At 41.1% G+C, this 23,991-nt stretch overlaps 1 protein-coding gene across 1 annotated transcript in view; it reads left to right on the forward strand.

Moving 5' to 3' along the window:
* si:dkey-237h12.3 (teneurin-3) overlaps window positions 1-23,991 on the forward strand; it is a 162,025-nt gene that overhangs the window by 97,354 nt on the left and 40,680 nt on the right. Inside the window, exons 9-20 of the mRNA XM_024383118.2 lie at window positions 1,075-1,176; window positions 3,335-3,529; window positions 6,552-6,752; window positions 8,838-9,023; window positions 11,035-11,055; window positions 12,779-12,802; window positions 13,634-13,780; window positions 13,946-14,165; window positions 17,564-17,683; window positions 19,134-19,395; window positions 21,175-21,442; window positions 22,080-22,223. Of these exons, the coding sequence (XP_024238886.1) occupies window positions 1,075-1,176; window positions 3,335-3,529; window positions 6,552-6,752; window positions 8,838-9,023; window positions 11,035-11,055; window positions 12,779-12,802; window positions 13,634-13,780; window positions 13,946-14,165; window positions 17,564-17,683; window positions 19,134-19,395; window positions 21,175-21,442; window positions 22,080-22,223 (1,890 nt within the window). The remainder of the gene's footprint in view (window positions 1-1,074; window positions 1,177-3,334; window positions 3,530-6,551; window positions 6,753-8,837; window positions 9,024-11,034; window positions 11,056-12,778; window positions 12,803-13,633; window positions 13,781-13,945; window positions 14,166-17,563; window positions 17,684-19,133; window positions 19,396-21,174; window positions 21,443-22,079; window positions 22,224-23,991) is intronic.

Raw genomic sequence — 23,991 nt, forward strand, 5'->3', positions numbered from 1 at the left:
ATTGATATTGTGGGGATATTGATATTGATAATGTGTTCATATGGATAATGTATTGATATTGTATTGAACATGTGTTGAAATTAATCGTGTGTCGATATTGATCATGTGTTGATGTGTTGATATTGATAATGTGTTGACATTAATATTGTGTTGATATCAATATTTTGTCGATGTTGATATTGATATTGGTAATGTGTTGATATTGGATGATGTAATGAAATGATATATGCAGCGATGAAAATATTTTTTTATTTACATTTTTTTATTTGTATTTTCAATATTGAACAGCACTGGAATTGGTCAAACTCTCAGTTTAAAACATGTACAAAATGATCCTCTTTCCCTAAAAGCTTGATGGTCATGACTTTTTTTTACATGAAATGGGAGGTTAACTTGGCCCCAGACAATCAATCTGAGATTGATTTAAGTTTCAGTCATGGGATTTTTGCTTGAACCCTGTATGTGTGGTTGGCACATTTTAGAGGTGTGATATCTCAATCTTGTGCAAGAACATCTGACTGAAAAAAGTATGAACTCGTTTGCCATGCCAGTAACCAGGTTTCTATCCAACCATTTCATACAGATGAATTATCTGACGCTGCTAAAAACAGAAAATGTCAGTACAATTTCTTAAATGTCCACAGACAATTTGTTCGCTAGAAATGGTGGGATCTTTTTGTGTCTGTAAAATGAATTATGTGAGAGAACTGGTGGTGGAAACATTTATGTGCAAATAGTGATATAATTGGAAAGGGAAATGAAAGGGGGGATACCTAGTATGAATGCATTCAACTGAAATGTGTATTTCGCATTTAACACAAGCCCTCTGAATCAGAGAGGTGCGAGGGGTTGCCGTCATCAGTGCCCGGTTAACCATCATATCGAAGTATATTTGGAGTTACGCAATTATATGTTGGGTGGTCCTCCCACTACGACTCGGGAGATCATGCTGTATATTAGGCTACAAATGTAATACATTATGATGAACTTCACAGGGTAGAGAAAGTGCACAGTGATGAGCGTGATGCTACTTTCCAATAAATATCGAGGGTCTTATTATTTTTGTCCCAACAGAGTCGGTTATGGAGTGCTCACACAACTGTTATGGGAATGGAGAGTGTGTGTCCAGCTCCTGCCATTGTTTCCCAGGGTTCATTGGGCCGTACTGTTCAAGAGGTATCTTTTTCCCAACTCCTCATCTATCTATTGATATCGCAATCTATACATGAGCAAGCTTCAATGGACAAATATTGGCTATATTTTCAGAATTAATTACCATGTGCATGTGATATTTGTTCTTAGTTTAGGGTTAGGTTTAAGCTAAATGTCAGGGTTAGGTTTAGGTTAAGGGTTAGGTTTAGACTAATGGTCAGGGTTAGCACTAATCGTTCAAATCAAATATTTGGAGAGGTAGTGTTGTACTCCAGTCCTTTTTACTGTAGCATGGAAAGATAGTGATTGGTTGATGTAAGGTTGTGTCAACACTGCAGCTATACAATAGACTATCACTCAAATGTATTTATGAAGCCCTTCTTACATCAGCTGATGTCACAAAGTGCTGTACAGAAACCCAGCCTAAAACCCCAAACAGCAAGCAATGCATGTGTAGAAGCACAGTGGCAAGGAAAAACTCCCTAGAAAGGCCAGAACCTAGGAAGAAACCTAGAGAGGAACCAGGCTATGAGGGGTGGCCAGTCCTCTTCTGGCTGTGCCAGGTGGAGATTATAACAGAACATGGCCAAGATGTTCAAATGTTCATAGATGACCAGCAGGGTCAAATAATAATAATCACAGTAGTTGTCGAGGGTGCAACAGGTCTGCACCTCAGGAGTAAATGTCAGTTGGCTTTTCATAGCCGGTCATTCAGAGTATCTCTACTGCTCCTGCTGTCTCTAAAGAGTTGAAAACAGCAGGTCTGGGACAGGTAGCACGTCCGGCGAACAGGTCAGGGTTCCATAGCCGCAGGCAGAACAGTTGAAACTGTAGCAGCAGCACGGCCAGGTGTACTGGGTACAGCAAGGAGTCATCAGGCCAGGTAGTCCTAAGGTATGGTCCTAGGGCTCAGGTCCTCCGGGAGAGAGAAAGAAAGAAAGAAAAAAAGAGAGAAAGAGAAAAAGAGAGAGAATTAGAGAGAGCATACTTAAATTCACGCAGGACATTTTATAAGACAGGAGAAATACTCCAGATATAACAGACTTACCCTAGCCCCCCGACACATAAACTACTGCAGTATAAATACTGGAGGCTGAGACAGGAGGGGTCGGGAGACACCGTGGCCCCATCTGACAATATCCCTGGACAGGGCCAAACAGGCAGGATATAACCCCACCCACTTTGCCAAAACACAGCCCCCACACCACTAGAGGAATATCTTCAACCACCAACTTACCATCCTGCGAAAAGGCCGAGTATAGCCCACAAAGATCTCCGCCACAGCACAACCCAAGGGGGGGGGCGCCAACCCAGACAGGAAGATCACATCAGTGACTCAACCCACTCAAGTGACGCACCCCTCCTAGGGACGGCATGGAAGAGCACCAGTAAGCCAGTGACTCAGCCCCTGTAATAGAGTTAGAGGCAGAGAATCCCAGTGGAGAGAGGGGTACCGGCCAGCAGAGACAGCAAGGGCAGTTTGTTGCTCCAGTGCCTTTCCGTTCACCTTCACACTCCTGGGCCAGACTACACTCAATCATAGGACCTACTGAAGTGATGAGCCTTCAATAAAGACTTAAAGGTTGAGACTGAGTCTGCGTCTCTCACATAAGTAGGCAGACCATTCCATAAAAATGGAGCTCTATAGGAGAAAGCCCTGCCTCCAGCTGTTTGCTTAGAAATTCTAGGGACAGTCAGGAGGCATGCATCTTGTGACCGTAGCGTAAGTGTAGGTATGTACGGCAGGACCAAATCGGAAAGATAGGTAGGAGCAAACCCATGTAATGCTTTGTAGGTTAGCAGTAAAATCTTGATATCAGCCCTTGCCTTAACAGGAAGCCAGTGTAGAGAGGCTTAGCACTGTAGTAATATGATCACATTTTTTGGTTCTAGTCAAGATTCTAGCAGCAGTGTTTAGCACTAACTGAAGTATATTTAGTGCTTTATCTGGGTAGCCGGAAAGTAAAGCATTGTAGTAGTCTAACCAAGAAATGACAAAAGCATGGATTAATTTTTCTGCATAATTTTTGAATTGAAAGTTCCTGATTTTTGCAATGTTACGTAGATGGAAAAAAGCTGTCCTTGAAACAGTCTTGTTATGTTCGTCAAAAGAGAGATCAGGGTCCAGAGTAACTAATATGCTTTATATACTATTGAGTAACATTGTTTCTTCCCACAACAGCTGCCTGTCCTGTCCTATGCAGTGGCAATGGCCAGTACACCAGGGGGCGCTGTCAGTGCTACAGTGGATGGAAGGGCACAGAGTGTGACGTGCCTACTACCCAGTGTGTAGACCCCCAATGTGGAGGCCATGGGATTTGTGTGACGGGCAACTGTGTGTGTAATGCCGGCCACAAGGGAAGCAACTGTCACCAAGGTACACCACAACAATATGTAGTGTCACCGTTCGATTTCCCATCCTGTCGGCGATGTATACAGTACTTATACAACTTAAACAATAGCTCTTTTCAACTTCACCAAGCAAATAATTCCTTTTGTTCCTCCATCGATACTCTGCATGCATTAACTCCCTCCAACCATTTAGCCACCACAGGTATGGATTGGAATTGATTCTGAATTGTCCATCCAATGTGATTGTTTCAGAGCGCTCTCGAACAAGAACCCTGTGAGATTCAATATCTCTCAGTCTGGGTCTATTTCTCATTGTTATCGAAAATACTTCTCGCTATCCCCTCTACCTCTTCTCCCCCTGTTCAGTCAGTTTAACTTCATTGATCCCAATTCAGACAGAGGCAATTCACTTGTCAGATTTACATCTGCAGATCAGTGACCCAATGTGTAAAATCTTATTGAGTCGAGGGAGTAATTAAATAAAAATGTTTCGCTCATTGTGAAGTGAATTAAGAGAGAAAGTACATAAGTGCTATTGTGGAATTATGCAGGAACGGTTGGACAATGTTGTCAGTGGACTCAAACTGGACATTTGGTTCTGGTTTGATGATAGTACAAGGTATTGCCTTACAGTCCCTTCAGAAAATATTCACACCCCTTGTGTTGTGTTACAGGCTGAATTTAAAAGTTATTAAATTTAGATGTCCTTTGTCACTGGCTTACACACAATACCCCATATTGTCAAAGTGGAATTATATTTTTAGAAATATTTACAAATTAATAAAAAATGTAAGGCTGAAATGTCTTCAGTCAATAAGTATTCAACCCCTTTATTATGGCAAGCCTAAATAAGTTCAAGAGTAAACAACGACCTAATCTCTATACCCCACATATACAATTATATGTAAGGTCCCTTAGTCAAGCAGTGAATTTCAAATACAGATTCAACCACAAAGACAAGGGATGTTTTCCAGTACCTCACAAAGAAGAGAACCTATTGGTAGATTGGTAAAAATAAAATAAAATAAAAAGCAGACATTGAATATCCCTTTGAGCATGGTGAAGTTATTAATTACACTTTGGATGGTATATCAATACACCCAGTCACCAAAAAGATACAGGTGTCCCTCCTAACTCAGTTGCCGGAGAGGAAGGAAACCGCTCAGGGATGGTGACTTTAAAACAGTTACAGAGTTTAATGGCTGTGATAGGAGAAAACTGAGAATGGATCAACAAAATTGTACAGTAGTTACTCCACAATACTAACCTAAATGACAGAGTGAAAAGAAAGAAGCCTTTACAGAACACAAATATTTCAAAACATGCATCCTGTTTGAAATATGGCACTAAAGTAAAACTTCAAACAAATTAGAAAATAAATTAACTTTATGTTCTGAGTAGAAAGCATTATGTTTGGGGCAAATCGAACCCATTACTGAGTTCTATTCTTCATATTTTCAAGCATAGTGGTGGCTGTATCATGTTATGGGTATGCTTGTCATCAGCAACAACTAGGGAGTTTTTGGGGGATAAAAAAAACAGTATACAGCTAAGCATAGGCAAAATCCTCGAGGAAAACCTGGTATAGTCTGCTTTCAAACAGACACTGGGAGACAAATTCACCTTTCAGCAGGACAATACCCAAAAACACAAGGCTATATCTACCCTTGAGTTGCTTGTCAAAATGACATTGAATATTCCTGAGTGGCCGAGTTACAGTTTTGACTGAAAGCGGCTTGAAAATCTATGGCAAGACTTGAATGTGGCTGTCTAGCAATGATCAACAACCAACTTCACAGACCATGAATAATTAAAAAAAGAATAATGTGAAAATACGTTTCAATCCAGGTGTGCAAACTTGTACATGCTGACCAAACGTGCCATCGTGCGTATGTTGATTTTGTTCCCCTCACCAGAAGCGATCAGGACAGTCAGGTTGAAATATCAAAACAAACTCTGAACCAATTATATTAATTTGGGGACAGGTCAAAAAGCATTAAACATTTATGGAAATTTAGTTAGCTAGGTTGCTTTTGCTAGCTAATTTGTCCTGGTATATAAACATTGGGTTGTTGTTTTACCTGAAATGCACACAGTCCTCAACTCTGACAATTAATCCACAGATAAAACGGTAAACCAAATTCGTTTCTCATCATCTCTCCTCCTTTTAAATGATGGTTGGCAACCAACTTTACAGTGCATTACTACAGCCGACTGGAGTGTGGATGTCGGTTCATCTTTCCCACGTGGGTATATGCTCCTAAAAACCAATGAGGAGAGTTGAAAGGCAGGATTTGCAGCGTGTTGAGTGTCACAAATTGAAACAACTTCTATTTTAGCGCCTGGCCACGCAGACCCTTACTGTGGCGCGCGAGCAGTGTGGGTGCAATGATTGAATAACATGTATGTGTACATTTATTTTGTGACACGAGAGGTGTGGTCAGCATGGGGTGGCAGGGTAGCCTAGTGGTTAGAGCGTTGGACTAGTAACCGGAAGGTTGCCCCTGAACAGGCAGTTAACCCACTGTTCCTAGGCCGTCATTGAAAATAAGAATTTGTTCTTAACTGACTTGCCTAGTTAAATAAAGGTAAAATAAAAATAAATAAAAAATGTTAGACTCACAGCTGTCATCGCTGCCAAAGGTGCTTCTACAAAGTATTGACTCAGAGGTGTGAATACTAATGTAAATGACATATTTCTGTATTTAAGTTTCAATAAATGTGCTTACATTTTTAAAAATATATGTTTTCACTTTGTCATTATGGGGTATTGTGTGTAGATAGGTGGACATTATTTTGGAGCTGTAACACAACTACAGGTGGAATAAGCCAATGGGTATGAATACTTTCTGAAGGCACTATGATTAGAACCAAATTATTCTCAATGAGTCGCTGAGATCAATATACTTGTATGTGTTTGCTAAAAGGCTGTACTAGTAATAAGCTGGCTATGGAGCATGTTCATATGTTTAGTTGTTTATTTCATGATTAAGTCATCCCATATACAGTAGTTGAACCATCTCCTTTCCTTTCTCTTGTTTTCCTAGCGGACTGTCTGGATCCAACCTGCTCGGGCCACGGAGCCTGCCACCACAGTGAATGCCACTGTAACCCGGGCTGGGGCGGAATCGGCTGTGAGATCCTGAAGAGCACGTGTCCTGAACAGTGCTCCAGCCACGGAACCTTCCACACCGAGACAGGCACCTGTGTCTGTGAGGCTAACTGGACAGGCTCTGACTGCTCTTTAGGTCAGACAACACTCTCTAACTTTTTATTTCGGGTTTAGCTGTCTGGCTTTGTGTTGTGTGTGAGGAGACTCCTCCAGTGAGGAAAAGGATGATGGTCCTCATTAATATGAGGAACATTTTAGACAATTAGTTTGTTTTCTTGTAGGTACTTTGCCAGTTTGAGGGCTGTGCTTTGGTTTTAGTAATCGGTTCATTTGTTTAAAAGACCAGGTGATTCATAGTCAATGTCCTTCTCTAGAATGGGTTTTATTTAGTTTAGTCTAATCGCAGTGCCAAATTAGTACCTGCATCTTCAGTTCACAGTTGGAGACCCAAATTGAGTAGCGTCACATTGGAACCTACTGGGTTTTTATCTATCTGGAGCTAAGATTGATTAAGCCGCACATTTTCTTGATTGTGCGATTGAAATCTGAGGGGTTTTGCGTAAGAGGATGTACTGTAAGTCTGAAATGATGGATGAGATGAAAACCTAGACTGCTGGCAGGAAAGAATAATGGGAATTTAGGGAACCAGGGAGTTTGTCTCAACTTATTCACTTTCAGACAACATCCAAAGTAAGGGCATTTGTTATTCTATAAAATACTTTTGAAATTCAGGACAGAGTCCCTCTTTCCTGCCATGAAACATCCATTGCCGGTCGATGATAAAAATTCTACATTGAAGGAAGTGAGGTTAGCTTACTTAAGCAGCCGTCCAAACTTGTATTTGCCCACCTGGGTAGTAGTCAAGGTTTCTCTCTTAATTATCTCAGCAGTTCCACTTCAATTAAATAAACTTTAATTAACAAGCGGCTTGGCATAGATCGACCACCCACTCTGCCATCGTGCCGGAGTCAGGGGCTTGCTAAAAGCAGATAAACACCTTTGCGCTAATGAAAAATTGATTTCATGGATTCTTTGGGAGGGGAGGGGGCCCTTGGAATCGAACGATCCCCCTCCAGAGGCATGGTTAAAATTCTGGAGTGTCGTCTAAGCTTAATCAGAGACCCACCAAGGTCTGTCAATCGAAGAAAAACTCCATTCAGAGGGCGATGAAAGCAACCTATTAAAAAAGTGCAAATTAAGGTAGGTGAGGTGGTTTCGCTTGTAAGCGGAAAACAGAAAAATTAGTGAATTTTGAAACCTTGACATGTTATCCTCAAGGATATTCACAAGGGTGCTAGGTGGACTAGATTTGTGTCGATATTTTCTTAAACTTACTCAACTACTTTTAATGGGTGGGTGGCGGACTGCTTTTTCCTGTACCCTACTTGAAGTAAGGTTTTTTCAAATCTTAGAAAGTCTGTTCTTGCTGTCTGAACGGCTGCTGTGGTGACATTTCAAAGTGTTCTGGAGCCTCTGAAGGCAATACTGGGTCAGTTCCTGTGAATAAACCATTCCCTTCATGGTTTCATGTGGTTTTCCCTCAATAATAGAATGGAGCTTTTAGTATGGTTTGTAGCATGCCAGTGACTGAAGCACTCTCCTTGGTCTCCTACTACCTGTGGATTCAGTAATGAGAGTTTCTCACCCATACCGCCTGCTGTCTGACTACACAGAGACATCTGCTTAAGTAGTTGGTCTTATGCTTTTGTGGTCCTTGGTGACTAAAATAAGTGAGTTGACCTGCTTATTCGAAAGCCTGTAGGTCTAAAGATGTCTCAAGCTAGCCTTTTACTTCAGCCTCATGTAAATGTTGTGGGATTTAACGTTCCAGGATCAAGCTGAAATCATTGGGGATAACTGACGGCAAATGTAAAAACCTTGTTTAGTCTGCACTGCCAGTTAAATAAATGAAAACGAAGCAACAAAAGACAAAACATTTTTTTTTTTTTTTTTTTTTTTTTTTTTGTGGCAGGAAAATGTGTCCTTGTCTCCCATCACATCTGAATTTGGAGAGAAAAATATCAGGCTTTGTGCCTCTTTATTCAATCAATATGTAAAGATTATGATTCAGCTGTGGCAGTGGAACTAATGTACTGACAGCAGAAAAAATGTATTATTCACTATGTCCATACAAGTACTTACAGATTTAATTACTGTACACTACTATGGCACACGTCTGTCCAGTGTATGACGGATGACTCTGTTTGTGGTTGTGTGTCAGAGGTGTGCACTGTGGCCTGCGGCCCCCATGGAGTGTGTGTCAGTGGGACCTGTCACTGCGAGGAGGGATGGGCAGGCTCAGAGTGCGACCAGAGGGACTGTCACCCACGCTGTACAGATCACGGTGTCTGCCGAGAGGGCAAATGTGACTGTCACCAGGGCTGGACCGGAGAGCACTGCACCATTGGTGAGTCGGCAAAGAACCAGTACAAAGAGGCAGGAATGTACCAATTTATTCTCCATCAATGCTCCTGAATATGCCCAAGAGTTGCTTTCAACAGTATCTTGAATGCAGTCTAAGTTGAAGAGCTTGGAAGAAATGTGCCTCCTATCAATCAATGTTTGCATCATATAACCCTATGAAACATAAAGAAAGAATTTTCTAAATGACCCATTCCATTTCACTTTCACTGTCCTTGACACCTGACATCACCATTTTCCCTTTCCCAATCCACCTGAAAATGGATTTCAGAAGTGACTAATCCAACTAATCAAATAAAATAAAAATTTGTCACATGCTCCGAATACAACAGGTGTAGACTTTACCGTGAAATGCTTTGTTACGAGCCCTTTCCTAAGAATACACAGTTAAAACGTAACAAACATTTGCATTAAATAAAAAGGAAATAGTAACACAATCAAATAACAAAAATGAGAATATATACAAGGAGTACTGGTACCGAATCAATGTGCAGGGGTACAAGGTAGTTGAGGTAATATGCTGAGGTGAAGCCAGTCAAGATGCTCTCAATGGTGCAGCTGTAGAACTTTTTTAGATTCCGAGAACCCATGCCAAATATTTTCTTATACATTAGAATATAAATATGCTCTTTACAGAGTCCTACCGCCTATTCTACGACTCAACTAAGGGAAAGTATTAAGGGAAAAGAGGGACAGCTAAGGTCTTATTCAGCTTTGTCTCAATGGTATAGCCATCTCCGAGATGACAGCTTCACTGTGCCTTAATAGAGATCAAAGCCCCTCGGTGACATCACCCTCTTGTTGAAACAGACCCCGGCTCTCCAAACCCTAATTACATATTTACAAAACGTTCTCCTCATCAGCAGTTATCCCATCCAGAGAATGAAGCTGACTGGTTAGAAACCAGGAGAGAGAGATGAGATTGCACTGGGGTGATTGGAGGGGTTGCATTCCTGATGTTATTAATCTCTGCCTCAATGAGAACTAAAATCCTGTCCCTTTCAGCTTCTTCCTGTTTAACCCCCATCAGGAAACAAATTCCTCGCCGTAGATGCGCCTGGGATGAATAGGCAGCCATTTACCTATTCTTAACAGGAACTAGGAGCTTATTCCTTTCTTATAGGGCTCTCTGAATAACTTCAATTCGCATAAAGCACCTTTAATCACGTTACATGGAGAGACCTTGACGAAGGGGCTTGAATAGACCGCTTCCCTGGACCAACTATTGTCAGACACATTGCGATTCTGTTTTTGCATGGGAGTCTTAAGCACCGCTGTTATTTCTTTGCTCTCCGCTGCTGTTTTTTTCTTCTAGTACACATCCAGGAGCATTTCAGCATATTGTCGTCCCAGTACACATCCAGGAGTCCTATACATTACAACTATCAGTCATGTAGATGATTGTCCTCAGACTACACAGGAGCTATTCAACCTCTTCATCATTGGAACAAAGCATGGAAGTAAACTCCCAGGAGCACTTGAATGCATAGAAACACCTTTGTAGTAAACTGAAGGATAAAACGCTACACGACTCTTGAATGGAAAATGCGCTTATAGTTGTAGCTGCTGTATAGCTGGTGTTGGAGCTAACAGAGCTAAGTGCAAAAGTTGACACTAGAATGATATTCAGACAGCACTAAAACACAGCATATTAATGTTTGAGCGTGTGTTTGTTAGCAGCTGCCACCTATTCAGTTATAAACTAGGTTCTTTAGATGTTCTAAGTGAATGTACAGTACATTGTTATTTACTTTATGTGGAGGGTTTAATAGGTGGATGTGTGTTGTTAGGAATGAAAGCATGCCACTACTGCTATGGCAACGTATCTCACCAGGCAAGCCTGATAATTTCCTCAAGCAGATCCTTAACACACACAACTGTGAAACATTCATAGTTCAAATGTATTTACATTTTCCTCTCATGCTGTCTGTGTATGTTTTCTCTGTAGTAACCCTTCTATAATACCTGTTTTCTTTCTCTCTCTCTCATCTGACAAGCTCTGGATTCAAGAGTATCAGGTAATGTACTTTCCTGTCTTTCGCTCTCCTTCCTGGTTCGTATCAATAGCCCCCAACAAATGTCATAGTGAACATGTAAACCCCCTTTAAATGGGGTAAGCAGATAACTTTACTTCCCTCAACAGAATCAGAATGTGACAACCATGCTGTTTTTTTTGTGCTCCATCATCCACCATGAAAGATCATATTTACAAAAGTGATAACAAAATCCGAATCACTGCCAGGGCTAATGACATACAAACAATATGGGCTGTACCTTAAAGGCCGAATGCAGATGTTTTTAATCTAAATATCAAATAATTTCTAGGTAGCAATTAAGTACATTCCTGTGATTGTTTTCAATTAAAGTGGTAAACAATTAACAAAAATAGCTTCTTAGCAAATCATATTTTCTCAAGCAACAATTTTGCTAGGACTGTTTGGGAGTGGTCTGAGTGGGGAGGGGAAAACTGAAAACTAGCTGTTATTGGCAGAAAGGTTTGGAACTCTCTGTCTTATTGGTCTATCAACTAATTGCTGCCTGGTGATGTCAACTTTCAGGCGGTCTTTTCAAACAGCTCTTACACAAAGGTCATTATCATAATTTTCACAATTTCACAGTATTATTCCAACCTCATAGTGTGGAATATAGACTCACATGCCAGTTTATTAGGTACACCACTCCGTTCATGAAAATGGATTGCTTCTACAGACAGTGAGTCACTTGGCCGTGGCTTTCTATATAAAGCAGGCAGACAGGCATCGAGGCATTCGGTGACTTTTCGATTGACTGTTAGAATGGGCAAAACAAGTGACTTAAGTGACTTTGAGCCTGGTATGGCACCCTGGATGGCAGGCACACTGGATCCAATATCTCAGAAACGACCGCTCTCCTGGGCTTTTCACGCACAACAGTGTCTAGGGTGTGCCCTGAGAATGGTGTGACAAACAAAAAACATCTGTGGGCAAAAACAGCTTGTTGATGAGAGAGGTTGAAGGAGAATGGCAAGATTTGTACAAGCTAACAGGCGGGCCACAAACAGACAAAAAACAAGGCAGTGCAGCAGTGGTGTGCAGAACGATATCTCGGGAACGCACAACTCGTCGATCCTCGTCACGACTGGGCTATTGCAGCAGACGACCACACCGGATTCCAGAAGCGGCTCCAGAGAGCATGCGATCACCAACACCGGACAATTGAGGAGTGGAAAGACATTGCATGGTCCGACGAATCCCGGTTCCTGTTGCGTCATGGTGATGGCAGTCAGGATTTGGCGTAAGCAGCATGTGTCTATGAACCATCCTGCCTGGTGTCAACGGTACAGGCTGGTGATGGTGGTGTACCGCTGTCCAATCTGCAGCAACTGCCTGAGGCCATCGCGTCAGCATGGACCAACATCCCTGTGGAACGTTTCTGACTTTTAGAATCCATGCCTCGAAGCATTCAGGCTGTTCTTGAGGCAAAGGGGATATGACCCGGTATTAGAGGTAACTAATAAACTGGCCGGTGAGTGTATATAATACAGAAAATCACATTTTTGACTGCACTGGGCTTTGAACCCTACAAAGCTTAACTGAAAAGTATTGCATACCAAGTTGTCAGGTATATCTGGACTGAGCTCTACCTCTTTCTTTCTTCTTGTATCCTATACTCAGATAATTGTGTTTTTCAGTCTAGATATTCCTGCAATAGAGATAAGTAATTTTCTTTTCCAAATGTTTCCCCTCTCCTCAATGGTAATAGGAGCAGTCAAGATAGGATATAAAGGTAACGGAATGACTACCCCAGAGAGATTGTCATCAACAATCACTCGCCTGCTCTGTTTTCTTCCCCAAGCACACGTCTTATGTCCCAGTCTATCACTGTTTCTATTGTGATCCCAGTACCTTCATACGTGTCCGTCCTAACTAGTCAAGCACACTCTCGGTCCCCCTTTTCCTTTCTGAATCCTTGTGTGTCAGAAGAAATGCCAAGCAGATGTAGCCAGTCAGTTACAGTATGCTCTGTTCTTGTTCAAACCTGTAAAAAAAGAAATGCAATATCCTGGCATCAAGTAGAGATGCTGAGACAACATCAACAAACCCTTTCGTCTTTACCTCTATCTACCCTTGTCTTTACTTTGATAGTACCTTCACATGGGTGTTGTGCCGGTTTTAGGCCAAGATAAATGTGTGTTGTTTTTTGTGCTGAATTTGGTAAATACTACAGATAGGAATAGAGTAACTTTGACTAATCAGCATGTCATAAAAATCAGAGCAAGGATATTCGCAGTACTAACCCCTATTATCCAACTGTGTGTTGACCTCTATGCATTGTTAATATCCTACATTTGCCAAAACCATTTCCATTTCAAAGTGCCCTGAAATGGTATGGAAATCAGTTAAAGGAAAAAACCCATGTGAAATTACAGTATCTTTAGACCCCCCCCCCCACCCCCCCCCCGTCAGAATTATATGTCCTGTTTGTCCACTTTATACTTTTGTTTTCATTTTGTCCCTCTGTGCTGCCCCTGAATGACTAAGTCTTGTCTCCTCCCCTCAACCTGTCTCCCTCTCTCTGATTGGCAAGCATGTGTGATTGACATGATTGTTTTGGCAGATGGGTGCCCTGGGTTGTGCAACAGCAATGGGAGGTGCATTCTGGACCAAGCCGGGTGGCGCTGCATCTGCCAATCAGGGTGGAGAGGGCTAGGATGTGACGTTTCCACAGAGACCCTCTGCTCAGATGGAAAGGACAATGAGGGGGGTAAGAACAAAGTCCATTATTCTTCACTCTTTGCAAATTATATAACTTTGTGTCAGTATGATGGACTGTTGAACTATGGAGTTTTTATTTGATCAGCTGTATTCACAGAAAGAGCAGAGTTAAGGTATTGTCCAATATCAACACGGTTGCATCTTGGTCTTATAGATGGACTGGTGGACTGTATGGACCCAGACTGCTGTTCACAGAGCTCCTGCCAGGGCCAGGCCTACTGCCGTGGATCCCCAGACCCCATAAGCATTGTGGGCCAAGGTCAAGGGTCATCCTCCTCTCCGTTGGACCCCAGGGGCTTTTACGCGCACGTCAGCTTCCTGGTTAGGCCTGGTGGTTGTCACGTGATACCTGGTGACAACCCTTTCAACAGCAGGTGATCCCCATCAAGTCCATCTGTCTTGTTGGATGTCAAAAGCGCAGCAATTTTTAAGCAAAATCAGTTGTCAGTAGTGTATCATTGAAATAATCTCAGTTGATTGAATCTTGTCGTATTTTCCTAGAGTTGCTCCTGTAGGACAAACTGTGGCATAGCTCTCTTAGGGACCTTGACTTGATGAGTATGGGTAAAAAAATGTGTTATTGAGTACCAGATTGAGCATACTGATTTGATGTATCAAACCTTAGTGGGATGTGAAACCTTATAGTGGAAATAATGACATTTCATAATTCGTCGACATAAAGGAGTGAGAATCAATTTGCAAGTAAGTTTCTCAGCAGACAGAAATGTATTTCATTGGGAACCTCAATGCACTCTCCCAGTCTGTTCTGGATCATAAGTAGAGTTTGTTTTGCGGCTGATGGAGAGGAAATGATTGCTAACTGTGTGCCGAAAGCTTTGGGAATATAATCCCCGCAACTCACAGAATAGTTTGGGAGTAATCCTTATGTAAATAGCATGCTTTACCACAAATATAGAATGAGGCAATCCCCGAGCCGGTCTGGCAGAGGTATATTAGTTCACCCGCTGAAAATGTCAATTTTATTCTCTTTATCTCCGTTAAGAAGTTGGTTACATATTCACAGACATTCAGGCAAATTTCAGTATTTAAGCACACAGACATTCTGCAAAGTTTGACTAAATGAATTACATTTCTGAAGTTACAAAAATCTATATAACTTTATTTGATAATTATTTGGGGCAAAATAGGGTGAATGGGATTCATAATAAGCACATTAGTAAAATTACATATCTTTACTTTATTTGGCTGATTAGACCGTGATGGGTACTACCAGTAGAATGGGGGACAATTCCATTTTAATATATTTAGTCTAACAGGCACACTGTGATAGAGAAAACAGAAACACTACAGACAAGACAGAACTGTCCAATCTGAGCAGCCATTCAGTGGTCCTGGTAGTTTGGGTAGAATAAGAGAACATGAGAAAAATTGAAAAAACAGGCAATAGTATATGTGAAATACTTAACATAATAAAAAAATAACATGATGATGTGATTGGTAACTATATAATATACTTATACCAACCTAATCTCTATATTTCTCAGAAGAATGTATCTTTTTCAGGATTACTCTGTCTTTGGCCAGCTTCTCCATGAACTCCTGGCAAGGGAGGTTGAAGTTTGTCTTCACAATAAGCATAGGAACAGTGAACCTATTTCTTGCTGCTGTCCATATATCATTCATTCCGTTTCTTGGAAAGAGCCATTGTACCCCCTCTGTCTGCTCTTCTTACTCTCTTAACTTTTTCTTCTGCTCCAATCTTTCTCCTCTTCTTTTCTTCACTCGTCTTCCTTCCTTTCCTTCTCTTTACCTTTCCACCTCACTCTTCTAATCTACTCGCTTCACTCTTTTTACTCCCTTCATTTTTCCTTCTCCTTCCTCTCCAATCTTTAATAATAAATAGTTCACTATTAGATAAAATACTTTGGTTCACAGATTCCCATTGCTTGCCTCATTTTTGTATTTTACCTGAAAAACATTGTTTAGAATAATACATTGGCAGGCTCTGTAATCATAATCTTTACCTTTCCTCCTCTCTCTCTTTCACTCTTCTTCCTCCTATCCACTCTCTAACAGAAAACATTATGCTAATGTTATCCATGAAAATGTCTAAATATATTTTCACACTACTTATAATGCCAAACCATTAAAATTGCAATCTACAAATAAATATCATAAGTAATTGTGCATTCATTTAATATAATCATATTTTCAAAATAGCCCGTCCACTGCATGTTTACATGTGAACGTTTTTTAACCTAGCTACCATGACAGAGCTAATGTTAGCTATCCTAGCTAGATAACTTAGTCGACATAGCTAATAATAGCTAGCATAACCTATCTATATAATAAATTGTGACATTATAACATCACTAGCTAGTATCTCAAACGATAGTAACTTACCTGACTTGAAAAGACGTTTGTGGGGATGATGTGGATTCACTTGATACTTGCTAGCTTCTGGCTGAGTTTTCCACAGCAGTTTTCTCTAAAACTAGCACGAGCAAGAAGTTAGTAGAAGAAGAAGAAGAGTGAGTGAAGCTGCTATAGCAAGCTGGACAAAACAAGCACAACGCGATTGAGACGTCAACCGATAGGCTCTGCTGCCCAGTCTTTCTTGCCACTTAAAATATTATTTCACTTTGCAGTGTTTTTAATGGAGCTCCAGCCGGGGACAGGCCACCAAAAACGGGGACTGTCCCCGGAAAACGGGGATGTCTGGTCACCCTATCTTTAGAGGTATTTTCATTTTTACATAAACCCATAAAAGAACCCATCCAAAACAAGTGGGCTAGCCAAATGAAAGCGAACAGTTTTCATTGTGTGGCTGGGTTTCATGCCAATGCTCTCAAAACTCTCCTCTCTCGTATGGCATAAAGACTAATACCTTACATGGTTTGTGTTGAGACCCACAGCCATTTCAGATGTCCCCTTACAATTCTCCCAACTGACTTAAAATGGTGTCTTTGACCAAACCACCGCTGGACATTGACAAAGAGGGACTGTGGGAATTACTCATTTCTTAGGTTATGCGACTTAATGTTTATTTACGGGTCAGCTCTTGTAGGGTCAGCCAGCCTGTAGAAGATTAATGGCGAGACAAGGAGAGAATAGTGAACCTCCATAGCTCCTAAAATTGCCTTATTCCCTTAGACTGCAAAGTAAAAAATTAGACGTTGTTATGCTAGGCATGTTGTGGTGAGGAAACAGAGAAGAGAAAGCTTGTTGATCATCCCTGACTCATATCCGTAATGACCTGAAGATAAAGACAGCATAACGGGACACGTCGCGCCTCATGGATCTGCCGCCAATGACAAATGCTAATTAAATACCTCAAGAAAATCCACGTTTGACATAGCCGCCCTTGATGAATTGTTGATGAAGAAACATCCCCCTATCGTCTTGCCCCCTTCAGACGGTTGCCCAACTTAACAAATTACCTCACAATTAGGAATGCGAGAATGCTCGTCGGGTCCAAGAAAGAGCTACGTGGAATATTTGGTATGGAAATGGCTGCCCCTGTAGAATATCAATGCTGAAAACGTGTACCAGGGAAACTGCTGAAAGTAAGAGGACATCAATGGCTGTGAAGCCTTTTTGGAATGAGTTATGGGTGGTTAAAAGGTCTAAAGAGAGAGCAAGCCATTTCATGAATAACAATCGCTGACACGTGTATGTTTTTAACACTCATTAAATCAGACTGCTGTTACCCTTGCTGAGGGAGGACAGATGTTAGTGGAGATGACTGGTTGTTGACTGCTGGAATTTTGTTTCTTTACTTGGCCCTCTTTGTGTTTGTTTATGGGTGAAGCCTGGCGTCAATCATCCGGGGTCAGGTGCTGACGGGAGACGGGACACCCCTGATTGGAGTCAATGTGTCCTTCCGGGACTACCCAGAGTACGGTTACACCGTCACGCGCCAGGACGGCATGTAAGAGAGCCACACACACACACAGAATGAACACGTCCACACACCACCATTTTTTCCCTCCGAACAAGATTCAGTGAAGGTCTGGTGATATACTATTCCTGATTCACCAGTGGAGAGATGTCATGGCAGATATCCAAAACAAGCTAGCAAATGTAAACGACAGAGCATTGCGCCCCACAACAATAGCTCATGCAAATGTCACAGTGTTTGGGGCCATTTAGAACAAGGCAATTTAAAATGCATTGAATCAGCCAGGGAAGAATCAATCTGCCAGCAGTGTAGACCACCACAAGATTACTGTCTGACCTTCTTGGGCTATTACCATAGAGTTGTGGTGCATGGTCTCACTCTTAACCAAACAAAGTCATACTGGGTACATAAATATCACAGAAAACATTCAGCTCCACAGGAAGTTTATCTTCATACTATCGGTTGTCTGGGTTTACTGGCATGTGTAGATTTTTTTATTCAAATCATCACCAACATATCTGGGTTATGTTTGTCTGGAATAAAAGGCTTATAATATTTAGTGATGTCTGGGACTAGCGTAGTCACTCTTATGGAGCAGGAACCGCGGAGGTAAGGGCCCCTGATAGCCAAGGATTAGCTGATGTCTCCAGATATTCCACCCTGTAACACCTCTGACATAGCGCATGATAAATGGCAGGGGATAATCGCACTTGGTTAGCCACCGTATCCGCTCAGGGTGTTAAGAGGGCAGAAACGACATCAAAGCTTGGCCCCTTGCAGCTGTGAGCTCCCCACTGCCCAAAGTGGATGGATAGAGGGGGAGAGAAGGGTGGGGGGTCAGTGGAGGAGGAAACGGTTTCAGGTCAGATGCACAGCTGAGGTGCGTGTGTGTGTATATATGTGTGTCTGTATTTCTCTCTGTCACTGTGTGCTTGTGTTTTTGTGTGTGCGTTTGCATGTGTGTGTGTGTGCGTGTGCATGTGTGTGTGTGTGTGTGTGCATGTGTGTAGTGTCATCATGCAGATGCTTGACCCCCTGGGTAGTAAAGCTGGCTGAATATATATAGAGCAGCACTTCAAAGACTCACCCTTCATTTCCAATCCAGTAACTGTTGTCTGCACTATGTGTAGTAATTAAAACTGGTCCACCAGAGAAACTTCTCAACAAGTTCACACTTTAAGTGTCTCACTGCATCATGGTTGACTAAACAAACGTAATAAAATAGATTCAGTGAATAATAATAATATGTGAGCCACAAAGGAATAAGACAACGGATAAGAAAAGGTCTTTGTTCCATTGAAAAAATATAATCTGGTTTGTAGCCCAACATTTATGAATATATATTTGAGTTTCCACTGAAATGCTTTGTCTTCCGGAGAGAAGTAAATGTAATATGGCCGGCCTTCAAGGAAATCACACTGGGTAAAAATGTAAATCTATTTTTTTCATCACTTCTCCACATTCATGGGGATGTCTCCAGGTTTGACCTGTTGGCCAATGGCGGTGCCTCGCTGACGCTGAGTTTGGAGCGTGCCCCTTTTCCCACACTGCACCGCACTGTGTGGTTACCCTGGAAGGTGTTCCACGTGATGGACACTGTGGTGATGAAGAGGGAGGACAACGATATCCCCAGCTGTTACCTCAGCGGCCTGCTTAGGCCCAGCCCCCTCATCCTGGCCTCTCCCCTGTCCACTTTCTACAGGAGTTCCCCCGAGGACAGCCCCATCATCCCTGAGACCCAGGTAAGATTAGCCCTGGTTCCAGTACCTACTGCCAGGTACCTATGTGCCACAGCATATGGCAGACACGGCAGTGTACAGCTGGGTGCATTAACATGTTTCCCTGCACTGCAGTACAGGTGACAACAATATATATAATTCTACAAACTAGCATTTCACAGTATACTGAAACTGTAGGTTTTCACTACTAGAACATGAAAAACTGTCCGGTACTAGAATTGTTGTTACTTTCAATACTTCTGTCAAATATGTTTCACATCATATACGGATTGAGAGGATCGAGGCTGTCTAGTAATTTGTCTGAACCTTCTCAAGGGGGCAGTAGCTAGCCAGCTGACACAGAGCAAGCCACTTTTGAGAATCAAATGAGAAGAGAGAGAAATGCCAAAAGCATGGCTTCTTCTACCACCACACCCGCAGCTTGTTGACAAAACTCCCTGCAGAAGCAAACTATGGGAATGCTTTTCTTACAGAGCAGATGATGAGGTTATATGAGTTGGTTATTTGAATCAACTGTGTAGTGCTAGGGGCAAAAACAAAAACGTGCACCCGAGGGAGGCCCCAGGACTGATTTAGGAAACACTGATTTAGACTACTTTGGGTTTGCCTGGGCTTGCTAGCAGTAGCCAGTCAGCAGCCCTGGGCAAAGCATTGCACCATGGAAAGTAAAATGCACTCTGGGAGTAGTAGTATGCTGTGTAAAATCCATTGTATTTCTATGGTGTGTAGACTATAGAGAGATAGTAATGGTGTTTTTTTGTAGGCACTAACTATGCCAAGATTCATTGGACAAGGCATATGAGGAAAATGAATGCTGTTTTTGGATGGGTTTTGGATAAACTCTGAAAATAAGATCTGTGGTAAACAAAGGATAAGGAGGTGTTAACCTCAGACCTTATTTTCTGCGTTTATTCCAAAACCCCTTTTTTCCCCCAACCGTTTTTCCAATAGGGATGGCTGAAAGAAACCAGATGTAACTTGTTTCCAGGTTTTAGGACTACAAGCTGCCGAGGTCTATTGCAATATAGAAGTTTCAGAAATTAGCTTTAAATGTTTTTTATGTAGTTTTGGAACTAAACTATTAATTTAATGTATTAAATTATTTAGCTGTAATGAATCATAGTTCTAACGAATGTCATTTTACCAAAATTATAGCCATAGATTTGCAAATGAACCCTAATATGTATAAAATCACATTTTAAAACAATTTTGATGTCATTGTAAAATTATTTTGTCTGCTCTGAGTCTCAAATATGGTTTTGCATGAGGAAAATGTAAGATATTCTTCTGTTATTTAATATGGTGTTTTTTATTTTTCCCCAAAAATGTAATATAGGATAGAATATATTTTAGTTCTTCTACCAGTTATCAGTATATTGTTCAATGTTGAAAAAATAAAGCCCAGTGGTTTTCTTTTTTTTTTGCTGTGGCATCTTTTGGTATCGAGTATCGTTTTGGTTTTGAGTATTGTTACGGTATCATGTATCGTAATACTAAACCTGGTATCGGTATTGATGTAAAAAATCTGGTATCGTGACAACACTACTATAAACTAAATATAACCGCACCAAAGGTTCCAGACATGCAGTTCATTACATGCGTTATTGTTAGACGATTGCAAGCAAACTTGGCACTTGGTAAAGTTGAAATCATCCTGTGAGAGAGTTTGTCACATTAACGATGTACCATTGTTGCAGCACAGCCATTTTGAAAAGTAACTTTTTAACGCACTCAGTTATATGTTCCGTACCTTTTCATAACGAATTCTGCTCAAACTCATAGGTCCTACATGAGGAAGTGGCCATACCTGGAAGTGACCTCAATCTGGTTTACCTGAGCTCCCGCACGTCCGGCTACAAGCCCATCCTCAAGGTCCTCATGACCCAGGAACGACTCCCATTCGGACTCATGAAGGTCCATCTAATGATTGCTGTCATGGGCAGACTGTTCCAGAAATCATTCCCTGCTTTTCCCGACCTCTCGTACACCTTTGTCTGGGACAAGACAGACGCCTACAACCAGAAGGTCTACGGCTTGTCAGAGGCTGTAGGTGAGTTCCCAACGATGATCAAACACAGCTGTATGGAGATGTTATGTAAACATCGTCTGATCGTGGTGTCAGGTCCTAGTGTAGTCTAGGAGGTTGAACTTTGGATGAAATCCTGGCATTGATATCCTTTGAATTTCCTGATTGTTTTTGCAGTCAGAGGCATCATTGTTTTGTAATATGGTATAACAGCTGGTGTGAAAAATATCAAGGAGAAATCCCAGACGGCTGCATTTCTGAAGGGCACTACTCTGCTGACTTAGTTTTTTTGCATGTGTAATTACTCACTAGTTGAACCATGGGAAAATGATTTATTTTTAACGTCATGCCCACGCTGTTGTATTTTGGTCCATAAATTAATTCATTTTGATAAAAATCACCCACATATTATTTCAGGTAATATGGTAATTTGACATCCAGATGCACTGTGAGCTAGCAGTATCTCAGACTTTATATGCTTGTAATGCCTATTGGCATACTAGTAAACACTCATCTGAGAGTATACCTCATTCCTAGAGAGAAGATTCTACAATCATTAAGAGATTTTACAAGTTTTCAGGCTTTTCTTTACACAGTACAAGCCTCATCATTTTTTTTAACAGATATTGATAGAGTCATTATATACCATTGTTGTTTCCAGTGTCTGTGGGATATGAGTATGAATCATGTCTAGATATGATCCTCTGGGAGAAGAGGACGGCCATTTTACAAGGTTATGAACTGGATGCCTCTAACATGGGGGGATGGATGCTGGACAAGCACCATGTATTGGACATTCAAAATGGTAAGACTTTTTTTTACACTGATCAATGACGATGCTGTGTGTGTGTGTGTTTGTGAGTGCGTGCGTGCGTGCGGTGGTAGGATGGAAGCTTCAGGAGGTCTCTAATCTTAAATACAGCATTAAATACTCAGATGAAGATTAAATATGGTTCATCATACCATTTTCAGATAATAGAGGAGAGTTTTGACAGGTCGATCATTCATATTAATGATGGAATAAATCAGATACAATGACCCGGGGTGCAGAGCTCCCATCCTACTCAGCGATTCCACCCTACTCGGCTGTTTTGCAACAAGATGGCATTTGCGGGCCAAGAGGGGATACATTTATCTGTAAAGAAGTTACTGAAACCTATACTGTAGTTCTTAGCTTTTTATCATCCACACCACTCTTTTGAATGAGTGTAAGAATAAAACTCCAAACAGACAAAAAAACATACTGCATGATCAGGGCCCTGTTGCATAAAACATCTTAAGTTAATTTTCCCCTTATCTTTTCCCTTAACTTGAAGTCAGTTCCACTAAACATTTCAAGCGAATACCACCCTTAAATTAAGTGAAAAGTTTAAGGGTACCCATGAGGTCCCTTAAGTGCTTCGTTAATATGGATATGAATGTAAAAAGCATTTGTAAAGGTGAATGTTACTTTCCTCTGCCCTAGTTTCAAAAGTAAAACATCCACCAGCTAGCTAGCTAGGTAGCTAAACAATGGAAGGTACACAATCCACGTCTACAAAACTAGCTGGCTAACTAGCTACCTACTCTGCAAGGTAGCTTGACGTACTAGAAAGTAATAGAAACAAGTTGAGAAAAAAGTAACTAAAATAAATGTTTTATTATCTCTGAATCAATTTGTTTCTCCTGTCTTGAATGTAGAAGTTCTATTTTGGGATCTCCCAAAATAAATGGGATCTCTTTGAGGAGACCTTCAATCAGGTTGTATCCATGGTAACCAGAGACTCTTTTGCCATAGGCTACATGACCATAAAACCCTTAAATTATGCCCTTACCTAAGGCAATGTTTGAGATGCTCTATTCAACACCCTTAAACAATTCCCTTATTTAAGGGAAAATTATTCATTAAGGTAAACCCTTAAGGGAAACACTTAAGATGTTTTATGCTACTGAGCCCAGTGCTTTAAAGTGTGACCACTTTGGTCGCTTATGCTCCAAAATATTTTGCTGTGCGAACCTGACCGTTTATTTTGGGAGCACCTTGGACCTAGAAAAATTATAACTCCGATAATCATTGTTGTAATGATTGAGCTTGAGCCATAGAGAAACAAGTGAGTGCAGATTCTTTACTGTCATGTTTATAGCATTACTACAGCAAAAACTGATTGTTTCTAGCCCAACAGGTTAAAAGATATGACCCATTTTACCGGTGCAATTTTTTATTTATTCCTGTCTTGAATTGGCTATACAAGGGAGTTTTGTCAACAAATTGGCTATACATTCATAAACAATTTTGCGGGCTGTTCCAAAACCACTCTCGGGCATTTTCTTTACACCTTGGTCAGTCATGTAATCTCATTAGCTAGCTACCAACCTGTACTCAACCCTGCACTTTAGAAACTACTGTCCTATGTACATAGTCATTGAACACTGGTCACTTTAAACATTTTACATACTGCTTTAACCACTTCATATGTATATACTGTATTCTAGTCAAGGCTCATCCCATATAACTCGTGCTGTATGCACCATTTCTATTCATATAATATCCATAATGTCTATACACCATTATATACAAACAGTGCCTTCAGAAA

Source organism: Oncorhynchus tshawytscha, linkage group LG21 (assembly GCF_018296145.1).
Source record: "Oncorhynchus tshawytscha isolate Ot180627B linkage group LG21, Otsh_v2.0, whole genome shotgun sequence".
NCBI lineage: Eukaryota > Metazoa > Chordata > Actinopteri > Salmoniformes > Salmonidae > Oncorhynchus > Oncorhynchus tshawytscha.